Source organism: Calypte anna, chromosome 2, assembly GCF_003957555.1.
Source record: "Calypte anna isolate BGI_N300 chromosome 2, bCalAnn1_v1.p, whole genome shotgun sequence".
NCBI lineage: Eukaryota > Metazoa > Chordata > Aves > Apodiformes > Trochilidae > Calypte > Calypte anna.
This window is the reverse complement of record NC_044245.1, coordinates 89,986,754-90,011,057: the sequence shown is the minus strand read 5'-3', so window position 1 is coordinate 90,011,057 and position 24,304 is coordinate 89,986,754. Positions and strand designations below refer to the sequence as shown.

Here is a 24,304-nt window from a genome sequence, read left to right as displayed (position 1 = left end):
GAGAGGCGAGGGGGGAAGCCCCTGGCACGGGGGTGGGGTAACCCCGTTTCTCCCACCAAGACTCCAGGGGCTCCACAAAATAATTCGGCGGGATCGGGGACTGCCCAGCCAGGCGAGACCCTCCCCGCCTGGGCTGCCCCGGGGACGCCTGAGGGAGGGCGGGGCAGCGGCTGCCAGGAAAACGGGCGGTGCCCCCGGGAAGGATCCGCGGTGCTCCCGGGAAGGGTCCGCGGCAGAGGGCACTGCGGCCGCCGGCAGGGCAGGGATCCGCCCTCGCAGGGAATGTCACTCCCTCACACAAGGCCGCACCTACGGCGCAGGTTTCGGCAAGGAGCTGTGGCGGTGAGCGGAGACACCGAGGGGTCCCCGCTGTGGTGAGGTGGTTTTGTCATCAGGGTGACAGCCGAAGTTTAGCATCCAAGAGAGACAAGGTTAGTGCTGCAGAGGGAGGGGTTACGGGGAGAAACAAATCCCTTGGACAGAACAGATCAAAAGCACCTAGGGCCAGAGTTTCAAGTACAGCCCAGAAAAGACAGGATTGAAATGGAAATACAAACCAAATCGGTTTGTTAAGATTCAGTAAATAATTACCGAGGCCTGAATACACCACACACACCCCCCAAAAAAACCCCCACAAAACCAAAAAACAAACAGACCCCCTAATTCTGTTCCCCCCCCCCCCCACCTGCAATTTCTAGGAACAGGGTTCCACTGGCGCTCTATTGAACAATTCTCACCCTTTGGGATATGTTCCCCCTCTAAATAAAAAGAAGTCACAATCTCTGAGTTACCCTTCGTCCTGACTGCTGGCCTCACACTTAGCTCTCCTGGGGTGTCAGTGAGAGGGGTTGAATGACACAGGATCTGGGTGGTTATGGGCCAAGCAACTTACAGATAAAAGCTCCAGAAGGTTAATTAGAATATGGTAGGCTTGCATCTCCCTTGTAATTAACACTGACAACTCTGTTCAGGTACAAGCAGATAATGCCTCCATCGTGCCATTTTCAATTTTCTAGTTATATTATTAGAACAGATAAATAATGAGAAATACAGTGGAAATAAAGTAGTATCCTGCATTTCTATAAAACTATTAAATACAGGTTTTATTTAAAAAAAAAAAAGCCCAGTTTTAAATCTGCTATATATCTCTCAGGATGTAAATAATACAGAGCTGAAGGTAGCAATGGTTTAAGGTTTTATTGAACAGGTGATGCTTTATGTGCTGTTTTCAGTGACTTAATGAAAAAAAAAAGATTGTACCTCAAGTGTCTTTACTTATTTATTCACCCTATAATCAAATTGCACAGTAGCAATTTTTCATTCAGTCCCTTAGTCAGGAAACTGATTTCATAATTAAGTTTTATGCAATAAACTATTTTACACCAAAATAAGTACATACACAAAGTATAATGTGAAAGTGGATTGAGGATGTTAATACATGCTCAATGCAGTGCCATACAAAGGTAATTCTAAATGAGTCTGCTTAGGTATTGTAAGCTATGTATGTTAGTATATCCAGCACTAATACAGCTCTGTTGTTTTTGGTATGAATACCTTTATATGGCATTGTAGTGCACTGCACAACCATACTTCACAAGAAAAATGTATTTGCTATCAGCAAAAACAGCTGTAACAAATGGATCACTAAAAAGCCCAGGGCCATTAGAAGCTTCATTCTTCAGACGTGACCTTTACATCTTCTTTCAGAAATCTGACTGCATTTTCCCACATCCAAGTCTTTAGTAAGAAACATGCCTAGCAAGTATCAGGGTATACTGAACTTTACTCAAAATAGCATTGCCAAATTTGCCCTCAATTATTTCAAACCTGTTGATTCCAGACCAGTAATGACATGCAAACACAGATTTGTGAGTTACTTAAGAAGTTTTGGCACAGTTAGAGTAGGAACTGTAATTTCTTTAAAAATTGGCACATAGTTTGGATTTGGTTGGCTTGGACCTTGATCCAAGGTCTCAATGATAGTCTGCTTCATGTCTCTGCTGGCATCGCCTCTCACTGTCAGCAAAGCTGCAATGTGGTCATCCCTGCCAAAGAAAAACAGTAAAACTGGCATTAGAAAACTCTGCACAGGATCTTGACAAAACTGCCACTTATTTGGCAATCCTTGCAGTCAGTCTGAGCATGTGTTTTAGTTCTAAGTCACATCTCTTGTCACTCAGAACTGGCTTTTCCCACTCCATGTAAAGCGCCTATATGGCTGCTCTTAGGACTCTAAAACACATTTTATCCTCTCAAAACACAGAATTGAAGTGTTCTTGTTATTCCTCTGCTGTATCACTGAGTGCTTAAATACATGCACCTCCTAGTCCAGGTCACACACATTTTATATTAGCATTATTTTTCATAAGAAAATGGCTACATTCTAAAATACAAAAAATATGAACCTATTTACACATTGTTTTAGAATTTCCCCATGACTACAAAGAAACTGACATGTTACCTGTCTATCTTTTAACTCTGAGGGAAGAATTACCTGATATCTGGGTATTTACTGACTAAAGTTGAAACTTCAAGGTAGAGCAGTGAGGGATCAGTTAGCTTGATAACCTCTGCAATGGCTTCAATGATGCCACAGAGTCCTTCAGTGTCTTCTCCAGAGCCCTGCAGAATGAAAAGTATACAAATAAAATCCCCAAAAGAAAAGCAATCCCCCCCAGTATCTTCCAACAGTCTATTATTTTTTCCCCACAATGCTCTTGAATTCCCCAAACAGATGAATTTTCAGACACTAAGAAAACTAAGTATTGTGAATTGTTTCCATAAGCCTCTTCTCCTTTTCATTCAGCGTCCTACCCTCAGAATATCAGTAAGGAAAGTCATGTCTTAAAAACAGTATGTTGTATTTATCCACATTTATCCATATTCTAGTCTTTTAGCTTTTGTTAGTTTGCCAGCACAATCATTAGGAATGCACAATGTGGAAGCCAGATCTCTTCTGAAACATTACTTAAAAATTGGCCTTGCATTAGCCTGCTTCAAGTCATCTGACCACCAAGGCAGCTTTCAACGATTGTTAAACTGAACTGCAACATCTCTGTAATCTCTGTACTATTTTCTTGCTCTTAGTTCCAGCTCACCTGGTCCTGCCAAGCTGGTATTGCTCATTTATTCCATAATGTCTTTATCAGTGCCTTAATCTGAAACAGATCTTACACAGAATCCCAAATAAAGGACTCTGATATAGGCGTCTTCCATTGTAAGGAGAGATGAATACTACCCCTTTCCTATCCCACCCCTTTTTTCAGGCTTTAACTTTCTCTGCATTCTTTCATTTTGTCATCTGTAGGCTCTTGAGGCTACCTGGCAGATACCTGTTACTTACGCAGTTAAAACCAGATTTAGCACTAATTGTTTCCCAAATACCTTTTCTGGTCTGTCATTTTCACTTTAACTTTAACTGCATTTTAAATGGGGTCTACATACTTGTCTTTTTGATTCTAAATGTATACACTTCATGTTACTTAGGTAGTAAGCTACTGTATCTGTTTGATACACTATCACCCTTTCTTCCAGCCAGGAAAAGCAAAGCTCAATTTTTAATTTTTTTTTTCTAATAAACAACAGCTTTTTTTTTCTTTTGCTAACTACTAGGAAGTCAGTCAGTCAGTCACACCTATCTCTGTTAGGACATTCAAATATTCAGCTGCAGAGGGCTGTATAAACACCAGTAGAAACGGTGCTCAGGAACTTTAGCTGCAGGCTGGTCTGTGTGTGTGTATTCAGAAACTCTGCTGGTGCCTCACATGGCATCCTTGATATTCACAGGTCTTGATATTCACACGACTCCAGCAAGCTGGAGACATGGAGACCATTTTCCCCAAGCAGTAAATACGTAATTTATTCTAAACTACCAGGTTAGCAGCATTACTCAAAGCAAATACGTACAGCTGCAAGCTTCTTAAACAGAAATCTGAACTGTTCTGCTTCTCTGATCATTCTTTCTGCACCCTCTTTTCTCTCTTCTGCATTTTTGAAGGATATACGTTTTAGCATGATTGCTCTGATGTATTCCACAACCACTCTCCGATGGGCCTCAGCAGTCATTGTCTGAAAAAAAAAAAAAAAAAAAAAGAGAAAGGTGGCAGATTATGCCAGATACCTGCAAATTATGTTGAGTCTTTGAACAATTATTAGGCTGTGAAATGTGTATTTACACTTAATCACCAGTACACTGTTTTTCCTAATACTACACATTTGGATGTGAACAGAAATAAGGTTCTGTCCTTCCCTAATGCAAAGGATGTGCTAATTACGAGAAACAACAGCCCCAAGATACCTTTACTGACGTGCCTAATTATTTTTTGAGGCAAACAGGCCTACCTAAAACCAGAAGAACAAACATAAAATAATGTAGATAAGCTTTAGAGCAAACTTGTGGTTGGCTTTGTATCTGGTCAAGGGATGACTGTCCTTCACAAAGGCTACTGCTGGAGAATACAATACATTGCATAAAACATTGCAAATCTTGCCTCTAGAATCTGTGCTGGTCAAATCTGATAAGCCTGGAGAGCCAGCAGCAATCCTCTTCTCACATCCTTGAGTGCTTTGCATTTCTGTGTTTGTCTAGGAAATAGTTTTTATAGGAACTAGCTACCAATGACAAAGTGAAGCACCTGGTGTGGATGCAAGAGTAAAGCTGATGTTTGGGAATAAAGAACAAAACAAAAAACCCAAACCCTTTGCATATTTGTTTTAACTCTAATGTAAGGAGAGTCTAAGTATTCAGATGGGGTTTTCCCCCCTCTGTGTATGGTGGCAAAGTTACTTATGATTAAGTAAAAGCCTGCATAATGGGTAGTTATACACCTGAAAATTAGACATCACAGATTATGCATTTATAAACAAACAATGTAATTATAGGACAGCAAAACTAGTTGCAGAAGAGCTAATTTTGTCTGAATGCAAACTTCTGAGAAGAGGTAGAAAAGGACAATTTAGTGAGTATACAATCCAGTAACATTCCAATACATTTTTGGACCAAATCTGGCAATTTTGATCTGTCTTTGCAAAGATTATAAGCAAAACAGATGAGAGAGAAATGTTAGAGTCAGACTTTTGCAATATGATTATGAACATTTTTTCATTGCCAGTGATGAAGAATCACAGAATGTCAGGGGTTGGAAGGGACCTCTGAAGATCACTGAGCCCAACCCCATTGCCAGAGCATACCAAAACTAGGGCAGGTCACTCAGAAATGCATCCAGATGGGTCTTGAAAGTCTCCAGAGAAGGAGACTCCACAACCTTTCTGGGGAGCCTGTTCCAGGGCTCTGCAACTCTTACAGTAAAGAAATTCTTCCTTATGTTTAAGTAGAACTTCCTATGATTTATTGAATCCATATCAATTCCAATTTCTGAATGTCAGTGTTCAGACTTTCTAAAGCAACATGATATTCAGAGTATATTAGCAAATTATCATACAATATTTTGCACCTACCTTTTTGTAAGGCTTTTTTATTTTTGCAAAGTCATTGAAATAATCCTCTACAGTGACACAGATAGTCCCCACCGCATTAGATCCCAGCAACCACTTCTTTGTCATCAGCTCATTGAGATGTGGCTGAGAAGGTAACAAACAACTGGTCAGAACATATTTTTGACACTCTCATCAAATCAGAGAGGTTATAAAAATTAAAATAAAATTTTAAATGTCATACATTTCTAAGCTATGCTACCTCAAGAGGAAGAAGCAGTTAATGTAGACAAATGATGTGATCACTTGTCAGAATGACATTTTCCATAGAGTACTACCCTGACATACACACTGGGTGTATATGGGAAACAGTTGCACTAACCTAAGCACTTGTTTCTTACAAGTTCTCTAAAATCCTTTACTACCTTTTCTATTTAAATGTCTGTGCTAAAATAAAAATTAAGGTCCAAGGACAAAAGTGTCTTAAAAGATGCAATTCTGATTTTAAATATGAGGCACCTTTAAACTGTTGTGGTAATGAAACTTTGTGCTTGGTTTCTTGAACTGCTACTGGCTATTTAGTTGTTTCTCATAGATGGACTTCCTATGCCTATACCAAACTTGGTGGCCTATGTTTTAGTCCTTTTCCCAGAACTCCAGAGTAAATAATTCCAGTATTCTCTACATCTGCATAGAATACATACCTACCTTGCTTTCTTCTCCCCAGAGAAAAAGTTCTTTACATATTAGGGTACAGTATTTTACAAATTATTATAGAGACAAGAAGCTTGAGGTTAATGAATTTCAGAGAATGGTCATTACAGTGGTGGAATGTCTTCTCATACTCAAGGAACATAGTGAGAAATAAAGGTTTTACTTAAGAGCTCCAATTTTAAAACAAACACTGCTCCCACATCTTTCTTACTGTGAATCACTCAAGGTATTTACATTAGTTCAAAATATTATTACAAATTTAACCAGTTCCAGAGCACCTTTCTTCACCTCCCTCATTTCTCTACCTCCTTCCCCAGCCTCCCAGTTTCTTTTTAGATATAAAAAGATTTTTTTTTTCCTGAGGGATTCTGTACAATCAGACATTTTATTAGTCAGAAAGGGCCCACCTTTGGAGGCAACTATTCTTAATTGCAGGTGTACTGCATCAGTACAAAGATGGTAACAATATAAGCAAGATTTCTCAAATAATTCTTAAAACACAACTACACTTAAGACTTGTATAACTTGCTAGAAAATATTTACTATTTACAAAGCACCTGCCCAAAGTGAACATCTAAAATATAATTAAGCAACCTTTCAGCCTCCTAAATGCAAACTATACCAGTGAAGAAAGTTACTTACATTTTGCTAGCAAACCACATGTAAAATAAAACAATCAAAAGGCTTCATAGCTACTTCATTCCTAATTTTTCTTTATAAAATAATTATTGTTTTTTTAAGGTAAAAAGTTCTAACCTCTAAATCCATGAAGACTTCATCTAGCAGGCTAGAACATCCTTCTTTTGCAATGATGTCTAAAGTTGCATCCATGCTTGTATGACTGCTTGACAATGTGTCTTCCACTTCAATTTTCAAGTATTTTCTTTTCAGACTGATTATAGATTCTCTGTGACAAATAACAATGCTTTTTATCATACACTGATGTACAACTGCATCTCTACTAAATTTTCAGAGTGCATACACAGGAAGAGATATACTAGACAATCTTGGTTTTGCAAGGGGAAATAATGTCTGCTGCCTGGTTTGGAAGCCCTAATTTACTCTCTAGCATGATTTTAGAGTGATCAAACCAGACCTCATTGCATGCTGGTAAACAACAACTGCAGATCTGTAGAACTAAGAATGGCAGCAGATATAGATGAACACAGAGTTGGATTGCTGAGTACTGAAACATGAGCAATGAGGACTTCTTTCCCCTGTTTTGATATTCTTAATCAAGAAAGCTCTACCTTTACTCTTCTCCAGTTCAGTTCACCTTGATCATATTTCTTGAAGGTGAACTGTGAGAGATTAAATGTAAAAGAAGATGGCAGGTCTCAGATAAACTAACCAAAATGACCTTCTGTAATTCTAAAAGCTGAAGATAAATTTTTCTTTGGCAATGAAATTCTTGGATTAACAAATGCGTTTTCATCAGTGAGGGGCAATGGTTTGATTTACCAAAGGCAAGAGCAATCACAGTGTTTGCTTCCTAAAATTGTAATAGATTTAAACCTGTTGTCCTTTGCTTAGTCAGGCAAACTATCTTAACTGAAACCTTCTTTGCATACAAAAAAAGATAAGATTCTGGGAACATGTAGCATTAAAAATGAAATACCAATACTTGAGATTTCTCATACTCTGCAAGATTAGATTTCTCAACACTGCAAGAAAATGCAGACTTACCTAAAGGTTTGACAGTTGTTGATGACTGCAATCATGTACTGAACATAGCACTGAGGATACTGACGATTTTTAAGATGTTCTTCTTTATACAACTGTGCTTCATCTTTGTACCTGTAACACATACAGAGAATGGCACTAAACAGACAGAAATCTGTTATAATATAAGTATACCCATAGGATCAAATGCTCTGTGAGGGCCTGTCAGGTGTTTAAAAGTATTTAGTAAAGGGTTTGTTGCTAATGTGATGTTTAGTCTCTCTGTTCTGGGCAGAATCCAGCCACAGCTGACTTTTCTGTCTTCCTTAGGAGAAAGACAGAAATTGGAAATTCAAAAGGACGCAGAACTGACTCAAAAAAATTAGAACCATTTGCAGAGAGGAAGTGAAAGTGCCACTCATCAGCACAGAAACACTCCTATAGTGAAAATGGGGAAGGGAGGAAGAAAGTCAGAAAAGGAAAGGGAAGAGAAGCTTGGTTGGCATGGATATGATAGGAGAAAGACATAGCAATAAAGAAACACAGCCAGGAAAAAACAGACATTGGAATTGCAGGAATAAAGAGAGGCTGAGGTAGGAAAAAGCAAGTATAATTTTAAAATTATGTTACCTGGTTAGAAATGAATTCATTTGTTGAAGACACAGAAGGAGTACCTTTGTTTTTAATTCTTCATTTATCTGAGCAGCAACCTGAAGATTCTGCTCAAACATCTGAATTAAAAATAGTTTAGTTATTATGACAAGGTAATGGTAAATGGCAGTGCTAAACCAAAGACAAAATTCCTTTCTTCTTGGAGACTGGCTCTAACACCAGCTCTACACTTGCTTTTTGGGTTTGTGTTTTTTTTAAAACAAGCCCAGACAATTGTTGCTGACTAAGCAAAAAACAAACAACACTATTTCCTTAAATGCAATTAGGAAATTAGTGGTAAACATTACTGTATACTGAAGTTTTCTCCTGATAGTAAAACAGTTGCATTTCTAATTCAACAAAGAAGTACTTCTTACTTCTAATTCAGTTGGAATTCAGCTTTACAGTGCATCAAAGTTCTTAAGTAAGATCCTGCAGCTAGTAATAAATAAGCTCATATCTTGAATTCCTTTGCTTTCCCATATATGAAAGCAGTAAGTTCACGTAACTGAAGTAGTAGGGACCCCTGAATTTAGAAACACAACACAAGATCTAGATGATCTACAGGGAGTAGTGTTTGTGAGAAGGGGGACTGGAATGGAAGGGTACAAAGCCAGGTGGAAACATGAGCTGATATAATGCTGAGAATATTTTGAAAGTTTCAGATTATGTTCATCTCAACATTGCAGCCATCATGACACTAGAGAAAAATTAGGAAATGAGCATAACAAACTGAAATTTTTCTGGTTGATGAAGATCACCTTAAAAACTTTTTTCTACTACCAAAAGGGTGGTGTGGTGCACATTGTTTTGCTTTCTGTGTGGAGTGGTTTTTTTTCTTCAGTTTGGTTTGGTTTTATAAGATTTTAGAAACAGCCTTATCTTTTATGCTTTGAGGCTGTTTTATCATCTGCACAGGCATCGACGTTCCCTGAAGCTGCATTTCAGCAGCAACAGCTTTCATCTTCAACAGGACTTTTCAGTATTAAGGTGTTTGTATAATTTATAGGAAAAAATACATTCCTAACTACTTCAGCACCATATTAGCAAACAGCATTTTAATGACTTACAAACATTTTATCTGTTAGGCTTATATTACAGATTTTCATGAAGAGGCACAAGTAAAAGCAGTTAACAAAATACAAGTATCAAGTAAATAGGCTTTGAAAATGTTTCTAATCTATACATAAAAATAACTAAATCTCTAAGATTAAAGAAAGAAAGTGCAAATAAACCCCCTCCAACTAACAACTCTCCAGAAAAAAAATAAATCTATACTTTGACAGACAGAAACAATGGAATTCTGAACAGTTTGATTTCCCTGCTTCTCCATTGCCACAAATTCATGTACTGCTTCAGTAGGTTTTCCAGAATAATCAAGTTCTCTTATACCTGAAAAACAATGGCAGGGAGTGTAGTCTGATAGTACCCATCTTGATCTGCTTCTGGTTCAGTTTCTTTTATCCAGTCTTTTTTATCTGTCTCTAGTGCTTTTCGTAGCCAGCCAATGATGTTAGACTACATTAAACAAAACAATAAAAAAAGCCAAACATTAACACAACAAAAAATCCCACCCCACTATTTGGAATAGCAACCATTTCCATAATAAAGAATGGCATTTCTGCCTTAAAAAGAAGATACAGCCAAAAATCACAACCAGCATGATAAAACGACTCTGTGTTTAAAAGACTAGAAACTTTGCTTTATTCTATTTATATGAAGTAAGTACAAAAAGCACTATATATAAGTTTTTCAGTAAGTAGGCAAAAAACATTTCTGAAAAACCAATACTGGATTTTTTTCCATATTAACAGGAGACTAAATAAATTGAAAGGTGTTTCCTGAGTCAAGCCCAAAGTAGCTTGAGAAAACAAACCAATGTCTTTTGTCCTAAAGGTAAGTGCAGAAAAATAAACTTGCATAAAAATCCTCATAAAGCTGATGTGAAGCAGAGTCTCTATTGACAACTTCTTGAGATGTAACAGGACAGTTTCACATTATTGTGATGCATATCAAGTCCAAGTAGTTGCTTCTACTGGATGTATTTCAGTAACTAACACATCAAAAAAAAAAATTCCTTCCTCTGCTTGGCAGAGCTCCTAACCTTTGGAGGAGTAGGAATTAAATCAACAATGTAAGAACAGCAAGTCCAGAGTTCCAGCTACCCCAATATCCAGTCTCAGAGGTAACCAACAGTATATCTTTAAAGATAAAAGGAATTTGAAAGCCTGACAACCACATACTGATTCCTTTGCTGGGAAGCTGACCAATTTCCAGTGGACTTAGGATAAGCAAAAAGCAGTGTTATTTTATTTATTATGCATTTGAAATGGCAACCACAAAAGGAAATTATTCCCATGCAGTCAACTGGCATGTAAGGAAAAAGACTTAAAAGAATGAAACTGGCAAACATGAACATCCTGGTTGCCTTGAGAAGATCACATCTGTATCTAATGTTTATGTAACTGGCTGTAAGAACCAAGCTGCATTCAGTGGCTTGTAAGTAGAGCAATGCTTAACATACACATACTGTGAATTTGGACATGAACACTGAAATTCCTTCCATAATTAGTCCCTGAAATGTTATAGTTCATATCTATAAAATAATCCATATTTAACTTCATAAACAAACCTACACGTAGTATGTGGAAATCTACAATAGTAATGATACCCATTTCACATCTGTCACAATAGTTTCCTCTGATGGAGAACCAGCACTGAGGCTCTAATGCAGACAAACATTCATTCGAACTCCCCTCTGAATTATTATTACTTACAGTAAGTGTTGACATATATTTGCTGAGAAGCTGTTCAACCACGTTTTGAGAAATTAGAGGATTCAGAGAATTAACATCCACTTCAGGAGATAGTTCTGAATTTCCCATCATCTCTGTACTGAGTTAAAAAAAAAAAAGACATAAGAAAGGTATTGCAGATTAATACAGAAAAATGAGATTAAAAAGTTCAAAACTAAGCACCTTTTTTTTTCCTGTATGACCACTATAAGGGGCAATTTTCCAACAAGTATAAATTTTAATAAGTTCTTAATAGTAGATGCAATAATAAATGCATTTACAAGGAATATAAATAAAACTATGTAAAAGAAAGAACAGGATGTAAAAGCTATAGTCCAGCATAAAAAACAAAAAAAAAGTTAGACATTTTATATATTCAACCCTTTTATGTGGTTCTAACTTATGTACAAAAATTAGCAATTGCTTAATACTCCATAAAAGCCAACTGGTTCACTCTGTGACTTTTAATAGGGGATGTTTTTATGTCTTGCATTTCAGAGGTGATGACAGATAAATTACATATTCTGAATTTCTGTATGGAAAAGATCCGTGAGAAGTAAAAAATACTCTGCTCAGCATCTCTCAAAAGAGCTTCTGGTGTGCTACGTGTATCACATTCACATCAAAGCTAAAATATATTTCAAGAAAAGCTATCATTGCTTCCTTTTTTTGGTAGAGAATACATCTAATAGAAGAGGAGGAGGAATCTCTTGCCTGCTGAATCAAGTGCACTTGATGGGTACTGTATTAAAGCAGCAACATTAGCTATACTTGCTTGAAAAGGACAATTCTTGATTTTATAGAATTACAATGAAGCTGGCATAACCCTCTAAAAATATTTTCACACAGATTTAATAAGATTAATACTTTATAGTGATATTCTGAATTTATAATTTATAAAATTATAGAATTACTTGCTTGTATAACCAAAAAAACCCCCAAACCAACAATGCCAAAGCACAGCAGAGCAAGAACAGTTAATATTTCATGCTCAAACAAATCAATAACTCAAAACCACGCTCTTCAGAGAGTGCTCTATTAACAGTTGATGGAAATATATTCAATCATAATAACAAATTGTTTCACATTCTATTTCTAGTGGGCTTTTCAGAGGGAAGCCACAAATTCTATATTTGCAGTGGCAACTATAAAAAAAACCCCAATCAAATAGCAATTAATAAAAAAAATCCTAAATAAGTGCTTAGTTTGCACTTTAATGTTAAAGTTGTTCTCTGGGTAGGTGCAGTAAGTCAACACAGTGGTGCTTCCACTCAGTGAAAAAAAAAATATCAAAGCACTCAAATACCACACTAACTACTTAAAAAAAGAAAACAACCCAAAAAACAGAATTCCTGTCTTTGAAATCATATGAAAACCATCAGGAAAAGGATTGAAGATATTTTAAGTAGCTCAGGCTATTCAGAAAACTGAACTCTGTTCTGCTGCAGTTTACATAATGAATACACATAATAGCAGAACCTGCTCTAGGCTTATTCAGGCAAAATGTGAGAAGCAGTTCATGGCACTGTGAAATATTAGAAAGTATTTCTAGCCTCATGATATCATCATTATCTCTCCTTCACAAAGCCACAGAGAGAGTAAAACTTTTTCAAAGCTGATCAACTGAAAAGCTTAAACACAGATCACAGATCCTACCTTTAGTCCTGAAAGAAAAAATTCTTCCTGTTCACAAGTTGTGCTTCCTGACTGCCACAACTGGAGTGTCAAAGGGAAAGTAAGTGGTAAGACAAACTTCTCAGAAGTGTCAGGAGCCTTCTAACCACTGGGAAGAGCTATTTCCCTTCAACAAAGTGTTTATAATCAAGCTAAAATTTCAACTAGAATTGTATTTTCCAGAAACTGACATTTTAGACTTCTACTCTGCCTCCTGTGCTGGGCTTGCCACCAATCCTGCTCCATCTTAGAAAAAAAGGTACTTGATCTAGACACAGCATCCATCTAGATACACAGCAGCCTTACTTCACAGAATCAAAGCAGCAGAGTTGGAAGGGTGCTCTAGAGATCATCCAGTCCAACTCCCCAGAGCACCTTACACAGGACTGCAAACCCACAGGGGTTTGAATATCTCCAGAGAAAGGGACTCCACAACCTCCCTGGACAGCCTGTTCCAGAGCACAGTGTTCACAATAATGAAGTTTTTTCTTATATTTAAATGGAACTTCTTATGTTCCAGCTTGAGCCCATTGCCCCTCATCCTGTCACTGGGAACTACTGAGAAGAGTCCAGCTCCATCTTCCTTGCATCCACCCTTTAGATACTTGTAGACATCTTCAGGTGAAGATTGTTGACGTTGTCTATATAGGTGAACCCTCTTAGCAGTTTTATCAGCACTTAGCAATATCTGATAAAATGGTGGTATTAATATGGGCATCAGGATCTTATACAATTTATATTTTTCCTAACACATAGGTTACAGTCCTGGTCCAACCCAGTACAGGTTTAGTAATACCAATATATTTCCAAAGTTCTCATTGACTTAAATATGAAAGATATAACTACATTTAGCACAGAAAAACTGCATCCCACTCAAAGGATAATATTCCACAAGGAGCATCACATTATTTCTCACCTATGAGATAAATAAAGTTCTAAAAATAATTTCCAAGGCATGCTTTGGCAAAGTAAAACATGATTATTTTAAAATTCCTATCTTGCAACTATTAAAAAGTTACCAATGGCTTTTATCAATACATGGAAAAAAACATCAGTACTTTTCTTAATTTGTCAGTGTTTTTTCAGCTGGTTTTGAAGCACAGCCATCATAAGTAAATACAAGTAAAAATCTTTTTGTCTTCTCTAATATTCAATTGCATTTAGTAAAGGAAAAATATTTGAAATGGAAAAACTGACACCATACAATGTTCCACAGAAGTGAATAAGGAGAGGAACAGCAGTTTAGAATCTATTTTTCATGCAGGGAACAGAGGGTGAAGTACTACAGAAACACAGTCTCACTTTGTCATGTAGGCCACCCTCATTCACACTTCAGTATAAACATATTTGTTTAGAGAATTATTTATTATACTGAAAAAGAGATGCCTTGCAACTGATTTGGGAAGCTCTGCAAAGTATCTTTTGCAGCACTTTTCCCCACTCACAAGCCTGAGATCATTTATTCTCCCAGTGTCCACTATAAACATACAGAATAGCTAACTATCATCCTCTTCATAACAGTTTATCATAATCTACAAACATACAATCACTGTAGCACTGAAGTGCCCTCTCAGGCTTTTTTTTTTCTTTTCTTTTGAGGAGAGAAACACAAAGCCTTTTTTTCTGAGATAACTTCCCTAATTTCCAGTTGTTACATGCATATAGAGAGGAGAAGTGTATTTTCAGATACTTTGTACCCTCTCTGCTCTTCTCACTGTTTCACTTCCTTCCAAGACTTTGCCATCAGGTACTATAGGGCACATAACTTGCTTTAGGAGGAGTGACCTTTTTTTTATTTGTTTGCTTTGTAAATAAATACAGTGCTGGCTTCCCTCTCTCTTTTTGCCCTTCCCATGACAGAAAACATGGACTCAGAGATTTTAACTTTGAATTGTCTTACTCAGTAGCAATCTGCGCTAATTACTGGGGAAAGGCACTTTTAAGACCAAGAATTGTCTTGCTGGAACATTAGCTCTAGAACATAGATGAGAAACCTGGGCACCTCTAAGTAGAGGAAATCACATATTTCTGATTATAATTCTCTGTGGAGTTACTACTCTGGCCTTCTATTAAAAAGAAGAAAATGCCAATGAACTCAGCTCCCTTACTTTATCAGTAGCTGTACCCTTATGAGTAGCTGTATCTCTCAGAAACACTGCACAGGCATGGAATGACCCATTGGTGGGTGCTCCCGATTGTGTTTCTTGCAGGCAAGAAAAGCAGGAGAGCTTTGCAGTGTAGAGCAAAGCACAGAGCTGCAAACACATAATGAGTCTTAAAGCTGTTAATAAAACAGAACAGTATTATGTCCTACCTATTTGCATTATGGTATTATATTCTAAACCTATGAAACACCTAATTTGTTTAATTAATGAGACTGAACAATTGAAGACATCAAAAGTGTACACAGTGCAGATGCTGGGTCAATGCCAGCTATTGAGAACAGGATTACAGTCCTGAGCCACAGAAAGGCTAGCATTACTTTTCCCCAAACAAATCAGTTACCCTGGTAACTACATGCCAATAAAAACTAAACAGTTGGCATTTGAGCTGTTTCTGTCTGAAGGATAAAAAAAGAAAAAATCAGAGACAATGTTTAAGTTATCCCAACAAATCAGACCACTCAGAGTTTAAGGAGTATCACAGGAGACAACCTGCAAGCAGAAATTGTTCTATATAAACAAATTACCACACAGTCCTAAGAGAAAACCTAAAGGAAGTTACTACATTCTTTCCATTTAGCAGCAATGAAGCAACACTGAAACAGTCCCAACCCCTGTGAAAAAGAACAATAGAAAGTTCAGAACCATACAAATCTTCTGGGGTTGTGGCCAACGACAAGTATTTTGCTTCACACACCAGCTCTTAAGCTCTTCTGTATTTCCACTGGTGTGCAGATACGCAGTGACTGTAGCTTCAAGCACTAACAGCATTAAACTTAAAGCTCATAAAGTTACAAGGGAAATTTATAATCTAGTAAAAAATCCATACAAAAGTTAGGAGGCAATTCCCTAAAAGTAAAATGCATAACAAATACCATCCCAGCAAGTTCCCTGCTATTATTCCTTTGTTTTTTTCCTCTTCTATGTTAATAGGCATGCAAATATTAGCACATAAACTGTTTTGTATGCTTACTCTCACCTATGGCTAACAGTAATGCCGAGGTGACCTTACCTTTTATATGTATTTAAAACCCAACTTAGAAGGCTAACAATCTCATTTGCTTCCAGATCCTCTGCAGCAAGTTCTTGCATGCGAGTGGCCAAAGCCTGGTGGTACATGTTTAACAATCTGTTGAAAATGTCATAATGTGGAGGAAAGCATTGATCCAGCAGGGTTTTAGCCACGAGCAGGTCATCGAGGACGTATTTACGTATGATTTCTAGATGGCGCACAAGCCACATTTTGTCAGATTCTCTAGTATCTGCTTGAGTGCCTTCGATTCGTGTGCTCACTGTTCTTTCCAAAATGTTGAACATTTTTTCTTTCCATTTCTTTGGTCTGCCAGGAGGTATGAACCCAGTCTGTTTTTTCCGGTCTAACATGCGCCTGTCGATTTTTTCCTCCCTCTCAATTATCCTGACAACAGAAACAAGCAAAGTCGGATCCCGACGGACTGTAACAAGAGATCTTTGAACCACCATCCAAAGCTGCTTGGCCAGCTCCTCAGAAAGTTTCTGCATATTCCCAAAGTATGTATGGATGAGGTTCATGTCATGTGTGTTTTTGCTGTCCATGCGGTACTGCTCATACATCAGGTTATCACGAGAACACTCCAAATCCATCAGCTTGCGATGAGCTTGCAGGAGTTCCCCTCTCTCAATCAGATCCTGCGTCTCCCTGACTATCTCTGGAACTAAAACAACAGCAAAACATGATGAAGGAAGAAAAAGAAAAGAAAAAAAAAAAAAAAAGAGGTAAACCAATACAATAAAAATACAAAAAACAAACACAGAACAATAAAAGCACTAGGAAACAGACGGAGAACAGCCAGATTGATTATTTTGAAATAATTTAAGAGAAATATTTTTGAACTATTAAAAAAAAATCTAGTAAATGCTAAACACCTTTCTAATGTTCCATTTTTACTAGTGGGTAGATAAACTAAGATAAAACTAAGTGCCAGCAAAACATAATTGCCTTTCTCTCCCGCATTCCACTTCTTAAAATAAAAAAAAGTCTATGACAATCTGCCATGAAACAATTCACAGTAAAAACTTCTGTAAAAGAAAGGTAGTAACTTGTCTGACTAAAGTTACTTACCCTGCTGAACCTGAGGCTGCAAAAAACAAACATATACTAAATTTTATCTCCTTGAAGCAACAGTTTTTGCCTGCCTAAGGCACAAAGGAAGATCAAGGATAAATACCTATGCTGTTAAACTTTTTAGAAGATTTTTTTTCTTAATTTAATTTTTTTGTATTTGAGTAATACTATAAAAGATAATTAGGATCCTGTGTGAGGAAATAAAATTAAAATCACAGCAGAAAAACTGCCCTACAATAAAGGCAGCTAGTGACAAAACAGGAATGCTCTAAAAAAGGTCTGAAAACAGTTAAACACAACAACTAATCACGGCAAAAACCACTTGGTTTGTAGAACATTTTTTTTGCTCACAGTGAAGTTATCACCAACTATACTGTTAAACAATCCTTGGGGAAGATGCTTCTCAATAAAAACCTCCCAGAATGCCAGAAAAGGCTTAATGTCTTAATTGTATTCATCAGTGTAAAAGAAAACAACAGCCTCAAAATAACTCAGCGCTGGAACATAAAGATTTTTGTTGTTCATTGTTTTTATTGCTACTCTTTAGGTGAGACAATATCTCACTTGTTACTGTAGCAGACAGATACACACTTAGCAGAGATAAAACTAATCAACATGGTATGACTGGGAAACAATTTTTATTAGTAAGTACACTTTGAGAATTGCTGTCAGGAAAGAAGAGGAAAGAAAGAGTACTATGTAAATGAAGTTGAAGGGGTATGATAGGTTTAGACCCCATTACAGGAGTAAAATTATTACAATCACTTATAAGCAGAAAAGCCCTGGCAAGAAATTCACCCTGATTCAATATGGGAAGGAATATATAACAAAAAGGCTATACAAAAGCACTGAGTTAATCCTGTTTTCTTTATTTTTACAGTATCTGTTATATCCCATTTATCTTAGTTAATTTTGCAAATTTTCAGAGTTGTGCAGTCATGCAAGGAAGTGTCTCCAATGTATAAATTCTTTATGCATGAGCTGCTTTCTGTGATTGTACTGTCCTATTTTGGGGCATGGACTGCGCACAATTTGCACTGAACCTGAAGCAGCTTGTGCTTTCACTTGTAACATCAGTGGAAATCCTTGAGGCTCTTAAGTGTTGTGTGAAAAATATAGCCAGGAAATCTTTCACTAGAGATCTTGCTGTTTCATATTTTGCCTTTTTTTGGAAATAATTTTGCTTCCTCAAGTTATCTGGCACTATCTTACCTAAACAGGCATGCTGTAGGTGCCCAACTCACTGCCTACTTTCCAGATCTTTCCAGAGTTTCTCTCTGTACATGCCACTTGCATATTTCAGTCATTTACACTAAACATGTCATCCCTGCTACTGATGGCTAGCAAAACCCTTCTTTGTGACTAATGATGAAACAGGCCAGACTAGAAGTTCTTACAGCATAATTTAGATGTTATTAAATGGTTATCAGCTGCTTCTCTGAACATGATGAGTAGGTGATTCTTCCTTAATTCTTAATTCCCAGTAAGGTTTAAAGTTCTTGACACTACTTGAAGCCTTACAGCTGCTAGTACCATTTAAAGTGCTTTCAGCATGTGATGGATTATATACAGAACATTAGATTACCTGAAAAGATGTTCTTGAGATTTTCTACAGCAGCTGCCAGTTGGCTATGTTGGACTACAGCATCCTTAACATCCTTGAGGTTTTCTATGGTGTTGATGCTTTGTCTCCAGTCCTTATTGACATCTATCAAAGACTGCTGAATGTCCTTTACATCATTCAGTGCATTATGCAGTTGACTTAAACCTGTTCTTACTCCATCTAATTGCGACTGGATTGCTGCCTTAAAGACAAACAGACAAAAAAAAGAACTCATATCAATCATTATACTTTCCATACTTTCAACACTTCTCAAAAATTCATTTTCATTTCAGTATCTAACATTTTTCAGAGGAGAAAAAAAAAACTGAAAAGGTAATACTATAGCTTACTAGAAATGTGTAACTTACTGTGTCTGAACATACAGTTTTATTTTTTTTTAAGTTCTGAAGTTGTAGCCAGTTTTAAAGGACCTAGATACATCTGGTTCACCCACAAGGCTACCATAGGAACTGTGGCAGGTGGATCATAATTTTTATAAATCTGTATTAAACCAGGATCATAGAAAGGCAGAGTTCCTACATAAATTCATTTAAAAAGGGGAATATCAGAAGAAAATTGATTCTGATGTTTCAGCAAAATGCTTGGTATGTACAGATTCACAGGGCATTTTACTACATCAGCTAGAAAATTTCAACTTGTAACAAATGTTTTTAAAATTAGGTTAAAATGTTCTAAAAAGACTCCTCTGGCCTGCAGTGACAGAAAGCCAAAATAAACAAAAACCCAACATAAGCCACATTGAATAAAATTTCAACACTGTGAAACATCAACAACCAGACATAAAGAGAGGCTGTTGATAGAGATATCTCTTGTGACAGATAACACTTGAAATAAGGACTCATCAAATACAGCTACTAGTCCTGAATATCATTTAACAGTAAAGGCACTTTACAGAACATACATTATTGTGCATATCTGAGTGAAAGAAATCAGATCACATCCACATGGTTTTTTAATATATGTATTTTTAACTAAGATAAAATCAGCTGAGTGGAAAATGAAACTGGTCATAAGATACTTCAAAAGACAAGACCAGACATCAGTGAAAACTCAGCTGCATATCTCAAAGACTTGAAGTAACCAGCAAAGGAATGAGGCACTAATGGTTTTGCTAAACTGAAAACAGATTTTTTTGTCATCCTGCTACAGCCAAAAAGCTTGGGCAGTTGTGGAACTTTCTGTCTGATGCTAGAAGCCAAAGAGGAAATCCTGGTAACTATGAACAACATTGATTGTGTTTTAAATGTACTGGGAAAGTACCAGAAAAATGTGGTGATTCTTGACTACTGCTGTTTATGTACTTTCAAATTATGACATGCTGATTTTACTGATAAAATGCATTTTCCTGCCAGACTCAGTACAATTAAGTACTGGTAAGGCATTTTATACAGTATCTATCTATAGAACTGCTGCAGTAACACATTTTTTGCCTACAGGAACTGAGGTAATTAGGATACTGAAATTTAATACGATACTTAAACATAACCTTCTGAAGCCAGCCATAAAGCATTTTAAAAAAACCACCAAAACACATGACTATAAAATGTTCAATTCTTATAACTAGTTATTTCAATTTGTTCTAAGAGAGATCTTCCAAGTATTACATAGTCCAACATTTTCCTGTTTAACTTCTGCAGAAACTTCTTTATGTTAAACAGAAACCCATCCCTAATCTTGGTCACTGACGCAAACAGCCAAGGACATTTCTTAAAACAGACATCCACCCAGGTTCAGTTTGTCTTGTAATAGTCAGATTGGGCCTAGGGAGGGGGCTGGGGAATGAGGTGTCCTAGCATTGTGGATGACAATTGTGACACATTTTAGCTATCTTCCATAAACTCATGTAAGTCAGAGACTAAACTAGCAGATCTTTTTCAGATACAGTCATTAATTTTGTGCTACAAGTTCAGTATTAATCATTAAGACAAAGTTTTGTTGGCTGACAAGCTATACAGCATGGGGATAGCTGCTCATGGATAAACTGCAGAAGTTCCAGGATTTAAGAACACTCTAAATCCTTGAATAAGATTTCAGTAAAGTATACAGCACCAGCCTATGTTACTTTCAGGATGCAAAGTTACCATTTTGGATACTGAGCAAAAATCACAGTCCTCGGTTTAAAACTAACTGGATGAAAATGTCGAAAGAAAAAACAGAATGAAAAAAACAAAAAAAGTACATCCATGCTGCACTGGACATGTTCAGGTTTACCACACTTTGTACCTTGAGTCGAGCTTCTACTGAAGCCTTCTTACGAGCTTCCCTCCGGCGGTACTGTTCCACTTTGTCCAACTGATCAGGACGCTGAAGCATTCCTGCTACTCTCTGAACAGCTGTAGCAACTGCTTCCCTATCTGTTTCCTCCATTGTTGATTAGGACCTCAAAATGCCTTCATACATTTTAACAGTTCTGAAAGAGAAATGGGACATTTTTAGAAAAGACATTTTCATTCGATGGCTAGGCATCATTTCAAAGTTAACAACTTGAGAACTAATTCTGGCAGTAAGAACTGCAGCTTGACAGAAGTATTATTAGAAAGCACTGTAAAAAGCAGTGGCCAGAATTCTAAAATAATCACATTTGAAGTGCTTTAACTCTGTTTCATTAGTTGACCTGAACTCTTCTCTGGTTACTGATTTTTTCATCTACCTTGCTCACTGCAAGATTGTATCAAAAAACTAAACAACAAGAAAAACCAAAACCAAACAAACAGAAAACCCCAGCAAATCTTAATTTAATAAAAAGATTCTACCTTACTCTAGAATAGACTTGGCTATTAAAAGGGTCATGTGCACAAAGAAATCTTGTAGAATGTCCAAAGGAAAATCCTAACTCTTCCTGAACTAGAATCTCATGGACCTGAGAGAACCATAGTGCCCCTACAAAAGCTCAAGTTTCGGTACCAAAAGCATTGAGAAACATAGCTGTGAAAGTTCCAGATCCAGATACTTCACTATAGAGTTAAGATTCCTAGAGTAAGTTGCACAGGATGGTGTCCAGGTGGGTTTTAAATGCCTCCAGAGACAAGAGACTCCACAGCCTCTCTGGGCAGCCTGTTCCATTGTTCAGTTACCCTTACAGTAAATAAATTTTCCTTATATTCCAATTAAACCTTCTGAGGTCCAGTTTTTTACCATTGCCCCTTGTCTTGCCATTGGACACCACTGAAAACGGTCTGGTCACATCCTCCTGACACCTGTCCTTTAGATATTTATAAGCATTGATGAGATCCCCACTCCGTCGTCTCCAGAAGAGACCCAGCTCCCTCAGCTATTCCTCAAATGTTTGATGGATGCTTATTTTTTTTATTTCCTACTTCTTCAGTTCTTTTTCTTCAACTCTGCTGCCATGACCACAGATTATACAGTCTTGTATCCATATTATTCCTTGGAAGTATCATTTTCAAAGCACCAGATAAACTCAGGCTGATTAGTGATCTGATTAAGAACAGTATCAGGTCCACAGAACTGGAAGAGCAAAAGCAAGTAAACTCATGGGTCACAGGAAAGAAAGTTAACAGGTGAAGGAATGAGGAAACAAATTAAAAACCTGAACCAAAATAAACAAGTGAAGCAGAGAATATCACTCACCACCTACAACAAACAAACCAGTGCCCCAGATAGTCTCTGAACAGTGACCACACTGGAAGCCACCTCACCCACTTAGATCTTTTTCTTTCCCCTTTTTTATTGCTGAGCATGACATTATACAGTACCAAATGCCCTCTGGCCTGTTTGGGTCAGCTGTCCTGGTTATGTTCCCTTCCAACCTCTTGCCCACCCTAACATACTCAAGGGGGAGGGGAGGACTGAGTAGGAGAAAAGAGAAAGCCTCGAGGCTGTGCAAGCACCCTTCAGCAGCAGCCCAAACACTCAGCTACAAATCCAACACACAGCACCGTACTCACCATTATGAAGAAAGATAACTCTATTCCACCCAGTACAGCATGGCTAGAATCAGTCATTTTACAACTTAACAGGGTTAAAAAAGATTCCAGGAAAGGGTTGTCCAAGAGCTAGTCGGTGAGATGCTACAGTCTGTATCTCAAGTTCCTTCATGCAGTATCTCAAGATCTCTATCCCTAGTATCTTCAAAACTTACATGCATAAGTATGCACTTTTTTCCAGAATAATTTCTACAGCGTAAAGTCACGACCTACTTTACTTCCTCAGCTGTGCAACTATCACTTTTCTGCTAATGGTCTGTTTACTTGAAATTATATTTCATTTCCTATGCTATGTCTCAAGAACTCAGGTTCTATTCATACCATTCACACGTTTTAATGAATATTCTGTTTAGTTAAATCACAGAACTGTTTGGGTTGGAAGAGACCTTAAAGAACACCCAGGTCAAGCTTCTGCCATGGGCAGGAATCCATTTCTAAGTTATAAAGACTGCAGCTTTACTGTATTTATCAAGTTATTTTAAAATATTAGTTTATTACCTAAATACTATGTGCAGTAGGCAACTTTATGCTGAATTACTGTCTCTGATAAGAACTCTGGATACATGCAACAGACTTATGATAGCTTCAACTCACACTGCCACTACACAGGCACATTAAGCAGACCTCAGGAAGAAAATGAGTAGTCAGCATCCCGTAATCTCCTATCCAATTACAAACTCAATTGCTGAGGCAGGGAGGTGGTTGCACAACCACTAACCATTCAAAAGTAAGAGAAACTTTAAAAAGCCATCTCAACTTTAGACAGAGGCTGCTGGCCAAAACCACAAATATCTCCAGAGCTACACACTGGAAGATGCGAACAAAAGATTGTAAAGGCTGCAGCTACAAGCACACCCTCATCCTCCGTACTCCAGCTCCGGCCAGGAGCCGAGGGGCGATCCAGCGGGGACGACACACTCAGGGGGGAGGCCCCTGCCCCCTCCATAAACGAGCTCCCGGGCAAGAGGCGCGCAGGGACACCCGGGTTTGGGGCACAGCACTTCCCAAGAAAGCTCGGAGGAAGGTGCAGCAGAACCCGACCGGCAACCTGACGGAGGTGGCTCAAGCCGAATTATTCACCATCAACGCAGGTGCCCGTCCCCGCCGGGCAAAGGCTGGAGAGCTGTCTCCGGGCACGCAGGCGAGGCTACAGACCCTCCTCGCCGATCTCCCCCTCGACCCGCAGACGGCTCCAGCGCCGGAGGAGCCCTCAGCACCCTTCGGCCCCACCACCCTCAGGGGTTCCCCGGATCGGCCTGGCCCACAGCTCCAGACAGCCCGCCCCTCCTCCCGCTTCCCGCTGATGCCAGACTCGGGTGGCTACAGGCAGCGCCAGCCCAGCAAGAGCCTGGCTCAGGGGCGCTCAGCCGCCCGGGGTCTGGCACAGGGCCTGCAGCGGGGACCGAAAGTGCCGCAGCTCCCACTCACCGGCTACAGCCGCCCCTCGGGAAGGCACTGACAGGACGGAGCCGCGCAGGCGCCGGGAGCGCGGCATGGAGCAGGCGCAAAGCAAAGCCCGCCCGTCTCCTCCCCGCTCC

At 38.3% G+C, this 24,304-nt stretch overlaps 1 protein-coding gene across 1 annotated transcript; it reads right to left on the bottom strand.

Moving 5' to 3' along the window:
• Positions 1-1,183: 1,183 nt before the first annotated feature.
• Positions 1,184-24,256, bottom strand: EXOC3 (exocyst complex component 3). Its single transcript, XM_030446001.1, has 13 exons — positions 24,195-24,256; positions 21,043-21,229; positions 18,781-19,000; positions 16,104-16,785; positions 11,238-11,355; positions 9,853-9,978; positions 8,440-8,540; positions 7,834-7,944; positions 6,904-7,054; positions 5,458-5,580; positions 3,907-4,068; positions 2,495-2,622; positions 1,184-2,045 (listed from the first exon to the last, which is right to left on the bottom strand). Exons 2-13 carry the CDS (start codon positions 21,184-21,186, stop codon positions 1,874-1,876), a joined length of 2,238 nt encoding a protein of 745 aa, XP_030301861.1. The 5' UTR covers positions 21,187-21,229; positions 24,195-24,256; the 3' UTR covers positions 1,184-1,873.
• Positions 24,257-24,304: the final 48 nt, after the last annotated feature.

What these genes read in the sequence shown, in the direction of transcription:
- EXOC3 (XM_030446001.1), bottom strand. Translation starts at nt 21,186, where the DNA reads ATGGAGGAAACAGATAGGGAAGCAGTTGCTACAGCTGTTCAGAGAGTA. An exon ending in ATGAATTCATTTCTAACCAG is followed by an intron (nt 7,945 to 8,439) that starts GTAACATAATTT and finishes TATGTGTTACAG; the next exon opens with GTACAAAGATGAAGCACAGT. An exon ending in AGTAAATACCCAGATATCAG is followed by an intron (nt 2,046 to 2,494) that starts GTAATTCTTCCC and finishes TTTCTTTGGCAG; the next exon opens with GGATGACCACATTGCAGCTT.